At 34.5% G+C, this 12,563-nt stretch overlaps 1 protein-coding gene across 1 annotated transcript in view; it reads left to right on the top strand.

Moving 5' to 3' along the window:
• Gprk1 (G protein-coupled receptor kinase 1) overlaps nucleotides 1-12,563 on the top strand; it is a 73,777-nt gene that overhangs the window by 5,866 nt on the left and 55,348 nt on the right. Inside the window, 3 exon segments of the mRNA XM_081984197.1 lie at nucleotides 1,971-2,149; nucleotides 2,151-2,209; nucleotides 10,333-10,409. Coding sequence (XP_081840323.1) covers nucleotides 2,096-2,149; nucleotides 2,151-2,209; nucleotides 10,333-10,409 — 190 coding nt within the window. The 5' untranslated portion in view covers nucleotides 1,971-2,095.

Below are 12,563 nucleotides of genomic sequence, written 5' to 3'. Positions count from 1 at the left end.
TTGCAAACTTTTGTTTTGGGCTTGTATCAAAGTTTATCAAGCTGAAAAGTACAATTATTATGTTCTAGTTCAACTAAACTGAAACATCTGTAGTTGTCAGGTTTAGTTAGGGTTGAACCGATGGATAATTTATTACAATTTCACCCCCATATACGTATTTCCAGGTATTGTCAAAATTAGGGTTAGTTTAACACAGGGTTAACCACAACGTTAACCTTGATACACCACAGTGCAAATGACGTCAATTTATTTCCAAGCAAAATAACATATTTGGATTTGGATAATTGGAGATGGTCAAGGAAGTTATAGTAAACGGAAAAAGTTGGAAGGGGGTGGTAAATAGGGGTTGAAATCGTATTATTGCAAGTTTCAGCGTCAACTTAACGTTTTAGAGGAAAGTATTTTAATGGAAAGTTGTAGAAATTGCTCGAGAAATTGACAAACTGGTCACTTTTATACATAACCTCAAAATTTCTGAAAAAAATGCGAATAACCTATTTTTTTCATGTTTGTTGTTTTGTTATAAATAATCCTATACTCAATCTCTATCATCTATCTCAAATAACTATACTTTTTTTCAAATAAAGAAATCAAGGCGTTTTCGAGATATTTATGTTTTTAGTTCCAAAACACATTCACAATGAATTTCCTCCTTCAGATTTGTCGTACAGAGCTCTGCGACTCCTTTACTTTTTCCGTTTGACATCTACTTCTTGTTAAAATAATAAACGATATAGTACGACAAAAACAGTAAAATAGTCCATACAATCATGGAGAAAAGGGGTGCCAAACTTTCAACTGCCAGAAACACAGTTTTGAGGACCGTCTGCAGCAAAATTGCTTGTAAAACCCACTTGTAGTGACCGGATCACATTTTTAAGCACATTCTTGGAATCCTCATTAAATTTCCTTTTCAATAGTCTAAAAAAAACACTAAATAATTCGCTACAGTCCGGGAGGAGAGCCCTGTCTAAATTTGAACTGTAAAAATGACGGTTTAAAGGACAGTTTGCAACAAAATCGCCTGTAAAACCTACTTTTTCTGACAGCTGTCAAAAATCATGCAGCTGCACATTGTATCACAGTTTTATGGAACGAAATTTGACAGTTGTGACGTTAAGTGACGTAAATATCACAGTGTTACTTAACGTCAAAACTGACAAATTTAGCCCCGTGGAACACAACTTAAGTGCAATTTCTCAAAGAAACACATCTATTTTGGCATTTTATACTTTCAAGTCACTGGTGACTGGTGAGTGAGGTTGGACAGTTATGACAGCTGTCACGTGACGCAAGCAAAGTGCTAAAGTGTTCCTTAACGTCAAAACTGACAAATTTAGCCTCATGGAGCTGTAAACACAACTTAAGTGGAATTTCTCAAAGAAACACATCTATTTTGGCATTTTATACTTTCAAGTCACTGGTGAGTGAGTTTGGACAGTTATGACAGCTGTCATGTGTCACGTGAGGCAAGCAAAGTATTAAAGTGTTCCTTAACGTCTCAACTGTCAAATTTGGCTCCAGGGAGCTTTAAATACAACTTACAGTGTAATTCCTCAAATACGCAACTATTTGTAATTTTCACTCATAAACACCCATTCACCAGGGTTTTGGCAGTTTGACAGCTGTCACGTGACGTAAGAAAAGTGTAAAAAAAGTAATTAACGTCAGAAATGTCAAATTTGGCTCCATAGAGGTGTGAAGATTACTTACAGTATCTATTTTGTATTTTATAATTTTCAAATGTTTTGATGTGCCTTATCGGTGTTTTTTCATTATTATCTTTGACATTTTCTCCAAAAATAAATTTCTGAGAATTTTCCATTTCTAGACCTTATTTTGTTCACATTTTTTTTAAGTCAAAGGTGTATTCGCCTGGACTATTATGACTGCTGAACTTATAACATCACTACTAGAAAATTGTATTGGATATGGATACACGTGGGTGCAAATTATTTATATTTTTTCAGGTGGAACATATCGGGACTGCGGAGGCCAAATGAGGCCCAGGGGCGGCGCTCCGTGATCCCCAATCTGTATAGCTTGCTTTTTCGTTGTTTTTGGTAATCGAAAGCATATACGAGGCAGCTGAAAAATGGCGGACTTGGAGGCCGTGCTGGCCGATGTCAGCTATTTGATGGCCATGGAGGAAAAGCAAGTGTACACCAGCGGCCAGGGCTAGTAAAAAAATTATACTACCCGACCCAAGGTTAGTTGATGTATTATTTGTTATCGTGTAATTAATCTCGTGAGGTTTGGCAATTTCAATACGCCCCCTTGGATGCATCAGTAAAATTGCAAACACATTAAAACATCACATCAAGCTTAGGCATAAATCATGAGCCAAAAAGCTTTCTAAAAAGTTAAATACGAATGAACGTAATTTGTTTGTAAAACTGGTTGGTGAAACAATCTGTAAGCCGACACATTTCGATTAAAATGGAAATTAAACATGCTTTTAATCTTGTATAACTTCCACTGTTTACGCTTGGGATATAAACAAGCATTTATTTCTGGGTTCTAATAAGACTAATTATTATTTTACTCTTTATAATCGGTCAGACTTTTTATCGTCGGATGTGTTATTTTCGGCTTCAATCATTTATTATTTCTTCGAAATATTCCTGAAAATAATTTGAATTCCAGTTTTTGTGCCTTGTTTAAAGTTCAATTTTGGTTGAAGTCAATGAATATTTTAGGCAATTAGGTAATTCCGTTTTTTTTTCGATTTGTAACATTCGATAATGAGGCTATTCAGAAACTGGATTTTGTTTTGATTGCGTTTATCTTCTAAACTTCACTGTTTTATGTAATCAGTTAATTTATTTAAATATTTATGGTATAAATTATCTCAACACTGGTACGAAAACAACTATGGGTCATTCCTCTGTATACAAAGTATACTATGTATACTTTTTGTACTATTTTGAATTTGTAAATACCGAGGTAAGTATAGCTACGTTAATATTTAGATTTCCACTGTGGGATTGTTGTATTGGTCACTGAGGAGATTTAGATAGATCTGAAGATATTTGAAGAAATCGGAATAAATTTTGAGGAAATCGGAGAAGATCAAAGATATTTTGAGTATATGTATTACTACATTACGTTGTTGCCTATATTTCGTTTACACAATGTTTTTCGGGTTTTTAATTTTTTTGCTTCGTGAGTTTCATTTTTTGTATTCAGAACAACGAAAAAAAGTTACAGTTTTTTTATGAGAGATGGCAACATTGCACTCTTTGAAGTTTTCGTCACAAAAGCCCACCGTGAACGAGAAGGAAAACTCTATGATGAGAGAATTCCAAATACCAATTCATTTGATAAATCTCACAAGAATTACTAAGGAGAACGTAGAATGCAGAGTGCGTATCGACGGAAACTTTTCGGAACCCTCCCTTCCTCTAATGGACCTTAAATGGACTTCGTCAGGGAGACCTGCACTTTATTTAACATAGCCTTTGAAAACGAGTGTCGGGGATAACAACAACGCGGACCATATGTAACAAATCCATCCAAATCCTGGTCTACGCGGACGATATCGATATCATAGGCAAATCAGGGAGCAGTCAAAGAAGCATACAGAGCACTGAAAGGGGAAGCAGAGGAAATGGACCTTAACATCAATAAAATCAAGTACATGCTAGCAATACCGGAAATACCAATAAGAGAAGTAAATCCTCGGTGATGAAATAGAGTAGGTGAACGAGTTTGTGAACCTTGGCTCCCTGATAACCACACATAATTACACAACAGCCGAAATTAAACGTAGAATTCTCTTTTCCAACAGATGTTTCTACGGACTAGCCCCCCAACTTAAATCCCATAACATCTCCAGAAGCATAAAATGGGAATATGGAGTTAGGTTCGAAGGAAGTTTAAGGTAGAAATCCCAACCAGGGAAAGTTGGGATAGTAGGTCAGTGACTTCTCGAGAAGGGGTGCAAAGCTGGTATATTTTTCGCTGGGGGGTTCAACACCATCTTTCAGGCGGAATTGCTTGCAATCCTCGAGGTCGCCACAAGCAAGGAAGTTACAGAAGGACGAGAGGGAGTGATCGAGATCTACTCCGACAGTCAGGCTGTCCTAAAGGCACTTTGTAGTGTCAGGATGGGCAACAGACGGATTCAGGAATGCTGGGATACCCTGAACAAAGTGGCTGAGCAGAAGCAGGTAAACCTAGTGTGGATTCCGGCACATATGGGGTTTGCGGGAAACGAGCGGGCGGATGCATTGGCCCGGCTCGGGTCTTCTCAGAGTCCAATAACTGTCGAACCTCACATAGGATTAAGCAACAGACAGGTAGCAAGCGCACTAAGTGACTGGGCGCTTGAAGACGTGGAGAAAGGCGGAAGGGTGCAGACAAGCCAAGGGATTGATTGGAATCCCAAGCGACGCCAAGGAAAATCCAAATGGTTGATGTCAAGGAGTTGCTGGGCCTAAACACTGGTTGCTGTTCTGACAGGCCAGTGTGGCCTAAACAGATATTTGCATCTATTAGGAATTGGTGATAGCCCTGTTTGTTCCAAATGTGGAACGGCGGAAGAAACATCATATCACCTATTAGGAGTCTGCCATCGCTGGTTGTCATTCAGGAGGTTCTTTCTTGGGGCCTCCACACTCTCCTGCAGGGAACTGTCTTCCTTGGAGTGGGGACGGATCCTTGCCTTCGTCAGGGAGACAGGACGTCTGGGTGGCGTAGGTCAGGGGTGGTAAGGTGGGAAGGGTTTTAAGGGAAACGACGAAAAGGGCCTTAAGGTCTACTCGCCGGACCTATTTGGCTTTTCTTGAGTGTTTTAGCAGGTTTTTAGTAATCAATATTATTCCTATTTTTTAAATTAAAACTGTAATTAGTTCCACCTAGTTAGTTATTTCAAATCTCTTTAAATACAAGCTCAGTTTTATAAAACATTGCATTCCAGAAAAAAAACAAAATTTTATCTATACAGTGCCACTAAATAAATGCGGTTTATTTTAGACATTTAAGTATACACAAAATATTTAAAAATTAAAAACACCACGTACTTTCGGTAAAATTTATTGCTTCAGTATATGTACAAAACTAGACAATCTCTATTTCCAGCTGAGTGTTTAGGTTTAGCATACATTCTAAACGCCGCCGACTGCCCACGTTATTAACTGGGTTTTAAATAAAATTCCTGGAATTGAGTACTTGAAACTGTTGGTTATTCTCCATAGTTAGTGAGATCAATTTTAGTTGTTTCATCTTGTGTGGTCTAAGTTTATTGGTATTATTATATGCTTATTAGTTTCTCTTAATTGTGTATGTGTAATTAATTATTGTCGTGGGGATTAACCATGACACGATTAGCGATTTAAGGAATAATAAAGAGAATAACATTACAATGTAGTGAGAATGTGATTTTCTTGAATATATTGTTCCGGTGTACCGATTTTAGACTGCTCAACAAATTAAACAGACTATTTTTGTCGCAAAAAATTAAGCCAGTGTATTGTTATATCTTTAAAAAAAAATAATAAAAAAATTCTTTCGAAAATCTAGAAAAACTTGAATCGCCAGAATCTGATCCCAAAATTGTCAAATTCAATCTCACTTGTCAAAATTTTGACACATGTTTTGATTATTTTAGACAGAACACACGCTGTATATTATAATATTATTGAATATGTACTTCACATATTTCAAATATTTTTCATCTGCAACAATTTTCGAGATATCGACGTGGGAATAATGACATTCAAATTTTGTGAAGTGTCATAGCTTCCAATTTGAATGAGATTGAACAAAATGGCTTGCATGTTCCTATCTTAAATATTTTTTGAGATCTATAGCTGAGAGAGATCTACAGCTCTTCATATTGGAAAATTTGACAGGTGTTACAGATTCTGCCGCATTCTGCATTCCGATTGCCAAACTCTCTTATCTCTCCATAAATCCTCCTGGATTGCTCTATCCTTGGCTCTATTTCTCATTGTTTACCAAACTCTGCTTATCCTTGTAGTTGCTGGTCTTCCACGTTTTCGTTTGCTTTCTGGAATGTATTCTAGAGCTCGTTTGGGCCACCTATTCTCGTTCCACCATACCATATTAACTGTCGAGTTTCTATTCTTTTTGAGGTTCTATGAATTCTATTTGTTCTCCGCCTAATTTCATTATTTTACATGTGCTCTCTCCTTGATATGTGACAGGCTCTTCTTAGGTAGTCCATCTCCACACAGTCTACCCTTCTTCTTGTCTTTTCTGTCATTTACCAGCATTCTGCCCCACACGTTAGAATATGCTCTACAACTGCTGTGTAGATTGTCTTCTTAGTCCTTAAACTAATTTGGTTGGACCAAAGTAATGCGTTGAGAAAATGGATCGTTCCCTGACTCTGAGAAGGTTTACACAACATATCTGTTTTATTGGGGTTATGTTGGTTACTTTTCGAAAAATATCAAGAAAAGCATCAATTATAATAAAGCTTTTAAAAACTCTAAATTTTGAAGATATGTCGAGAAATGCCAATATTAATCAATATTTGAAATCAGAAAAAAGGTGTCCTTTCATTAAAAAAAGAAAGATGACAAATTTTACTAACAAGTGATTAACATATGTCAATTTGTGGCGATTTAGAAAAAATACTGCAACTTTGTTAATTAATGTCCGACAGGGCTATTATTTCATCAATAATGACACTTATTAAGGTCAATTATCTAAGAAATAATGCCCTAGGGCGTTATTTTTCATAATGGCCTCAGGTGAATTAACGGAGTTAGCTATTGAGTAAAATTCAAACCACCACCCTGTACAACGTTTTACGCACAAATCATCTTTGGATGATATAGTTTGAAAAACTAGTAGGTATGGGTAATTTTTACTTTACCGCCCGTGGCCATGACAAATATGATTCCTAGGGCGTAAATTCATTGTTTTTGCCATGGTAATGAATCCAGGCGTAAATGAATATTACAGAGTGCGTATAATGAATGTGCGTATGATGATGATTTATAAAATCGTGCAAAAAAGTTTTTTTTGCACTCATTTTTTAATGATTTTTAGTGCAAAAAATTTTACTTTTTTTGCACTAGTGCAACAAAGTCTTTTTTGCACTATGTTATATTTGCTGTGCTTTTTTCATCAAACAAGTCGATTTTATAAAAAATATTGTATGCAACCCATGTAAAAAGTCCTTTTTTGCACTTGTTGCATAAATTACTATTTTAAATATTGTTTTTTTTTCTACAAAATATAAACTGTTTTCCTATAAAAAAGCCTCCTTGATTAACATTTCCGTGTATGAATAAACTCATTCGCTGAAAGGATTCCCTAGATTACATAATACAATTATTAGATGTTAATAATATGATGATATTATTGATCAATTGGGTTATTTTTTTTTTGTTTACGATTTTCCGAATAAATGTAATAAAAATGCAAACATATTGCTACTGAAATCTCAGGGTCTTTTGGGAAATACAACGTTTTTTATTACAAATTGAACGTAAACTAGAAACAAGTAATACAAGTATCATGTTGCAGTAATTTTACTTGACTTATTGCTACTCCATTACTTTTTAGTATTATTTGAAATAGTAAAAGCAGTAGTGAATAACGACGTAAACTGGCTGATCCATTTTTATTGGGGTTAAAGTATAAAAAGTTGATGAGGTGCATCAATTATTTCGTTTTCTATAAGTGGGTTGTATAAATTCGTTCAAATGCTTTTAATAATCCATAAACAAATTATATCAACACGTGTTTATGTTAATATAGTTATTTATAAACGCACTTATTATATCAAGACATTGACATGTATAAATTTTATAATTTCAATAAACAATAATTCCTTTAATCTGCTTCTTAAAGCTCTAAATACTTTTTTTGCGTTAAAACGTGTTTTATACGGTTTTATCCGGATAACTGTCACGTAACCCTATCCTACGTTTTATCTGTCAAAAAAAAAATCAAAATATAGTTTGTATAAAAATTATAAGACTAAAACTTGCGCTGAAATCAATTTTCTTGAAACTATTATATTTTAAAAAAAATTACGTTTTTTAAATAAATACTACTTTATGATTGAAATATAATATTAGGTGTGACAAATTATTTATTCAAAAAAAGTCTAGATTCTAAGATATTGACGTAAACATAGAATACGTAAGTATATTATTTATGTAGGATATTTTTTTCTGATTTAAATGGGAGAGTCTATCCAAAACTAGTGGTCAAACGTTTTTCTTATTAATTAAAAGTTAATTTCGTTAATTATTAATTAAAGTTATTGGTCAAGTTCTTTAAACATCTTGAAAATTTCATTGAAAACTGTCAAAATGTTTTCATAAAGTTCTAAATAGGACATTTCTGGTACTGTCTAGAACTGTCAAAGTGTATTTTCTACTTTTACGTTTGAAGGAGCGCACTTTGACAGTTGTGACGTATACAACAGTCACGTGATCCGAAACTGCAGTCGAAATCAACCTTCAAGAGCTTTGAATAAGACTTTTATATGGTTTCTTTGCATTGTCAAAACGATTTTTATACGTGTTAGCTTTCATGTGATTGTATGCTACATTTTATCTGTCAAAATATTTTATTTCAGCCTCAAATAGTGCATTTATTTTAAATACTGTCTTACTGCACTTGTTTGACTAAATCTATGACACAGACCTATAAAGTACAGATAATGGTTGTATATTGTTGTTCACAAACCAAAACTACAGAGTGAAGGAGTATGTTTTATCGCTTCATGTCAAAAACATTTTGATGCTTAACACTTTAGCTTTAGGCGAATTTTGGTGTGAGTATTTACTAGAGTGTTTACAATGTCTATCTCATTTTACCTAGTACTATGAAAAAAATACGCCTTTTGTCAAAACCCTCTGTCCAGGGAGCAAATTTCGTTGTATCATTATAAATTATGTCTTATACCTTTGTGTTAAGTATTCACTATTAGTGAGTATTTTTCTGGGTGTTAAAATTGCGACTATAATTGAATTTACTAAATGTTTGGTTTTCTCTTAAAGATAATATAGAAACATCTCTATCTCTCTCCCTTGTCCTTTTTACTCTCGGTAGAGCATGGTGACATCATGTCTATATTGCGCGGATCGTATTTCTCCATCCTGCTCTGTCTTGAGCTGCAAGAGAAGCTTCTTTTTTCCTCGTATGGTTACAGAAACATCTCTATAGAATCTCAAAATGTGAACAAGTCATTCATTTGTTCAAATTTTGGGTTAAGTCACATTCATATTCTCAATATGTGACAACATTGTTTCTGATCCATTTATACGTCTTCTTCTTCTTCTTCCTGTTGATAGGACTATGTCCGGTTTTTTCCACCTGTTTATGCGATGTCCTGTGACGATGATGTCCAGGAGTCACCCCATTATTTTGGTGGTCTTCCTTTTAAGTGTCTGGTTGTGTTCACTTTCTCCTTTTGTGCTGCGTTGGTGAGTCTATCGTTTCCCTTGTTCCCAACATGCTCTCTCCGCTCTTCTTCATCCTCGTGACTATCTAACCACACATGACATCCTGTTGCAGCGCATCTCATTGCTTCGACACGTGTTTGTTTTTCCAAATAGTATTATGTAGACATCCACTCCCTTTTGCTGCTGTATTTGCTTGTGTTTTCACCTCGTCGTATTTCAGCTGCTTGATGCTATTATCCCCAGGTATTCGACGTTCATAACTTGTTCGATTAGTTGGTCGTTCAGTGCCAACTTGCTTCGTATCGGTTCCTTGATGCTTATGGTCATAGATTTGGTATTTGGGTATCGAGATGTTCAAGTTATATTTCTTTGCGGCCTGGTTCAGCTCGAATAGCATTCGTTGGAGGTTGTTCTCATTTTTTGCTATGAGAACCGCAGCATCGTCTGCATAGCACATTATTTTGAATTTTGTTTCAATTTTGGAGTCAATGCTAAAATAACACAAGTTAAAAAAGGCTATTGGGCTACTGCGTTTTTCTGTTTTGTTGGTCTTATTCAAGCATTTGATAGAGTGCATCTAAAGGATGTGCTAGAAATTCTAAAAAACTTGATAAAAACAATATAATCCAGGTAACAAAAGAACACAATTACAACAACAATACAAGAATACAGTCAGGCTCAGGCAAGGAGATAGCTTAAGTTCGATACTCGTCAACCTCGTAATGGAACGTATCATAAACCAGATGAGAGGTGGTGTAGTACGAGGGTACAGAATGGGACAAATTGAGTTTCATTTGAGATCCACTTTAGATCACAATAACTAATACTCTAAGTAAAAAAAATAATAGCATTAATTTTCTCTGAAGGTATAAAAATAAGGTTAGGTTAGGGTGACGATCATTTTGTTATAATAATAATGTTTTTTTTTTTGTTTCAGTGTTCGAAGTGTGATGCATAAGTATTTAGAAAAGAAAAACGATGTGTCTTTCGATAAGATCTTCCATCAAACATTAGGTAAGTAACATGCTCTATAGTATGTATTTTCCTACTTTTGTAGGAGTTTTGCGAGACCTTTTGTTATTTTTGCGAAAAAAATATGCTGAGACGGAACTCAATCGACCAACATCTACTTTTGCCGTCACATCCCCCTGATAAACGCTTATTTGTATTCTCTATTGAGGCACTCGAGGAAGCTCCACCGCTCCACGCTAATGAGTTACAGCCATGTCATTTACCGTATAGAGCTACAAAATCGACAATACATTATCGTAAAGACCCGCAGAGTGAATATCCATGTTCGTGTATTATCTCCTTTCTGCTGTGCGTTGTGGCTTTTGTTAATGGCTTGAAATTGTATGTGGGGCTTTTCATTTCGAAACGAAACAATTTCGTTATGAAAATAATAAATTAATTATGAAATATAGAGAAATTAACTTTAGACAGTGTAATTCATTGAGAAAATGTTACAACTGGTACAAGAGCAAACAATAGTCTATTTTTTGTTAGTTAATAATAAACACTTTATTTAAAAAAAAAAACAGAAATTCGATAGATCTAAATATTAGAGTATTCAATCCTTTTAAGTTTTTAGTTTCTCACTGCCTCATTAAATAGGAAACATTATTGGAAACCATGTGTTGCTCAATACATATTGTGATCCAAAAGTAGACCGAAATAAAGAAAAATTCAGGAGAAATAAATATCGTTTTTAAAATATTCCATATTTCAGATTAACATAAATCTACTAGGTTATTTCGAAAACATTCTTAATGTGAATAAATAGAACAAGCCAAGTGCAGCCCCTACAATTACTATCAGATTCCAGAAATGTTTGTCATAAAATATTGCACCCTGAGGGCAGAAATAACAACCCTGGATGCGCCTGGAGAGCATCCTGTTTCATTCAATCGGATCGATAATCCCGATTTTGGGGCATTAAAATAGAAATCTTATATGGCTCTGTTTAGTGATCCTTTCAGAGTTTTTTTTTTTTGGTAAGCCATAAGCAGTTATGTAGGATTTGAATTCCTGTAAGTAGGTTCATTTATGCTGTTGCAATCGAGCTAAGGTCAAATAGGTTTGATTAAGGGTATGAAACTAGAAGCAAATTGCTTAATTATACTAATAATAGGTTTAGAAGCGGCTTAATATCTTGAAAATTGAATAATATACAAATTGTAGTCATTTAGTGTACGGAAGTATAACTAAAGTGTGGTAAACATAACACGGTTTTCTTCAGCTACTAGAACTGTCTTATTTCAAATTACAACCCAAGAACATTACTTCATCCTTGGATACAGGGTGAATCACTTTATTCTAGCAAGACTCCGGCATTTGAAAGATCCGCTTATTTTAAATTAATAAGCTTGTTATTAAAAGTATGTCACTAAATGCTGTCATTTTATGATACAAGTAAAAGTAGTATAATACAATATTTTAAATTTAACAAATTTTTTTCTTTGGTGATACTGAACAGTCTAACAATCACTCAGTAAAATAGAATATTATGGAATGAAAGAATTGGAATAAGTTATTTGAATTGATCGATATTACATATAACAGGATTGACAGTTTTATTAGGTGCACTGATAATATGACGAGAACAGCTGCAGATTATCCGATGATATAAGAGTAATTGGTTCAGTATTGATATTGTGTTGAATTGATCGGCCACATTTTTCAATTTCGTAACCGTTTACATGAGATTTAGCTTCAGCAATTTTAATAACTTGAAGAAATGTGCCAACTCTAAGATTTAAACTCTCGGAAATAGGTAAAATATTTTCTACAACATATTCACATTTTTACTTTAGCTAGGTACATGTTTATGAAGTTTGTAATCTCGTCATGTGAGACGTAAAACTTTTTTAGCATTACTTTTATCAAAAAGAACTAAATTTAAACCTAATTTCATTGGTGGTGGAGCAAAAGATTAATGATTTAATAAACTCGACTTTCCCTCCTTAAATCTGCGTTTATTAATTACTCATTGGTTCGCTCTAGAAGAGCTTTTGTGGCAAACAAAGTTTGCATTATCAAGATGGGAATAAAAACATGCCGTCGGTCTCAATTGATTATTAATAACGCTACTTGAGCTGTAATTAAAAATCACTGGCCTTTGATAAAGAAATCAAAATGGTTCCATACAATGCTTTTTACGTCATTGTG

Source organism: Ips typographus, linkage group LG1 (assembly GCF_016097725.1).
Source record: "Ips typographus isolate SLU linkage group LG1, UJ_Ityp_2.0, whole genome shotgun sequence".
NCBI lineage: Eukaryota > Metazoa > Arthropoda > Insecta > Coleoptera > Curculionidae > Ips > Ips typographus.
This window is presented reverse-complemented; position numbering and strand designations above follow the sequence as displayed.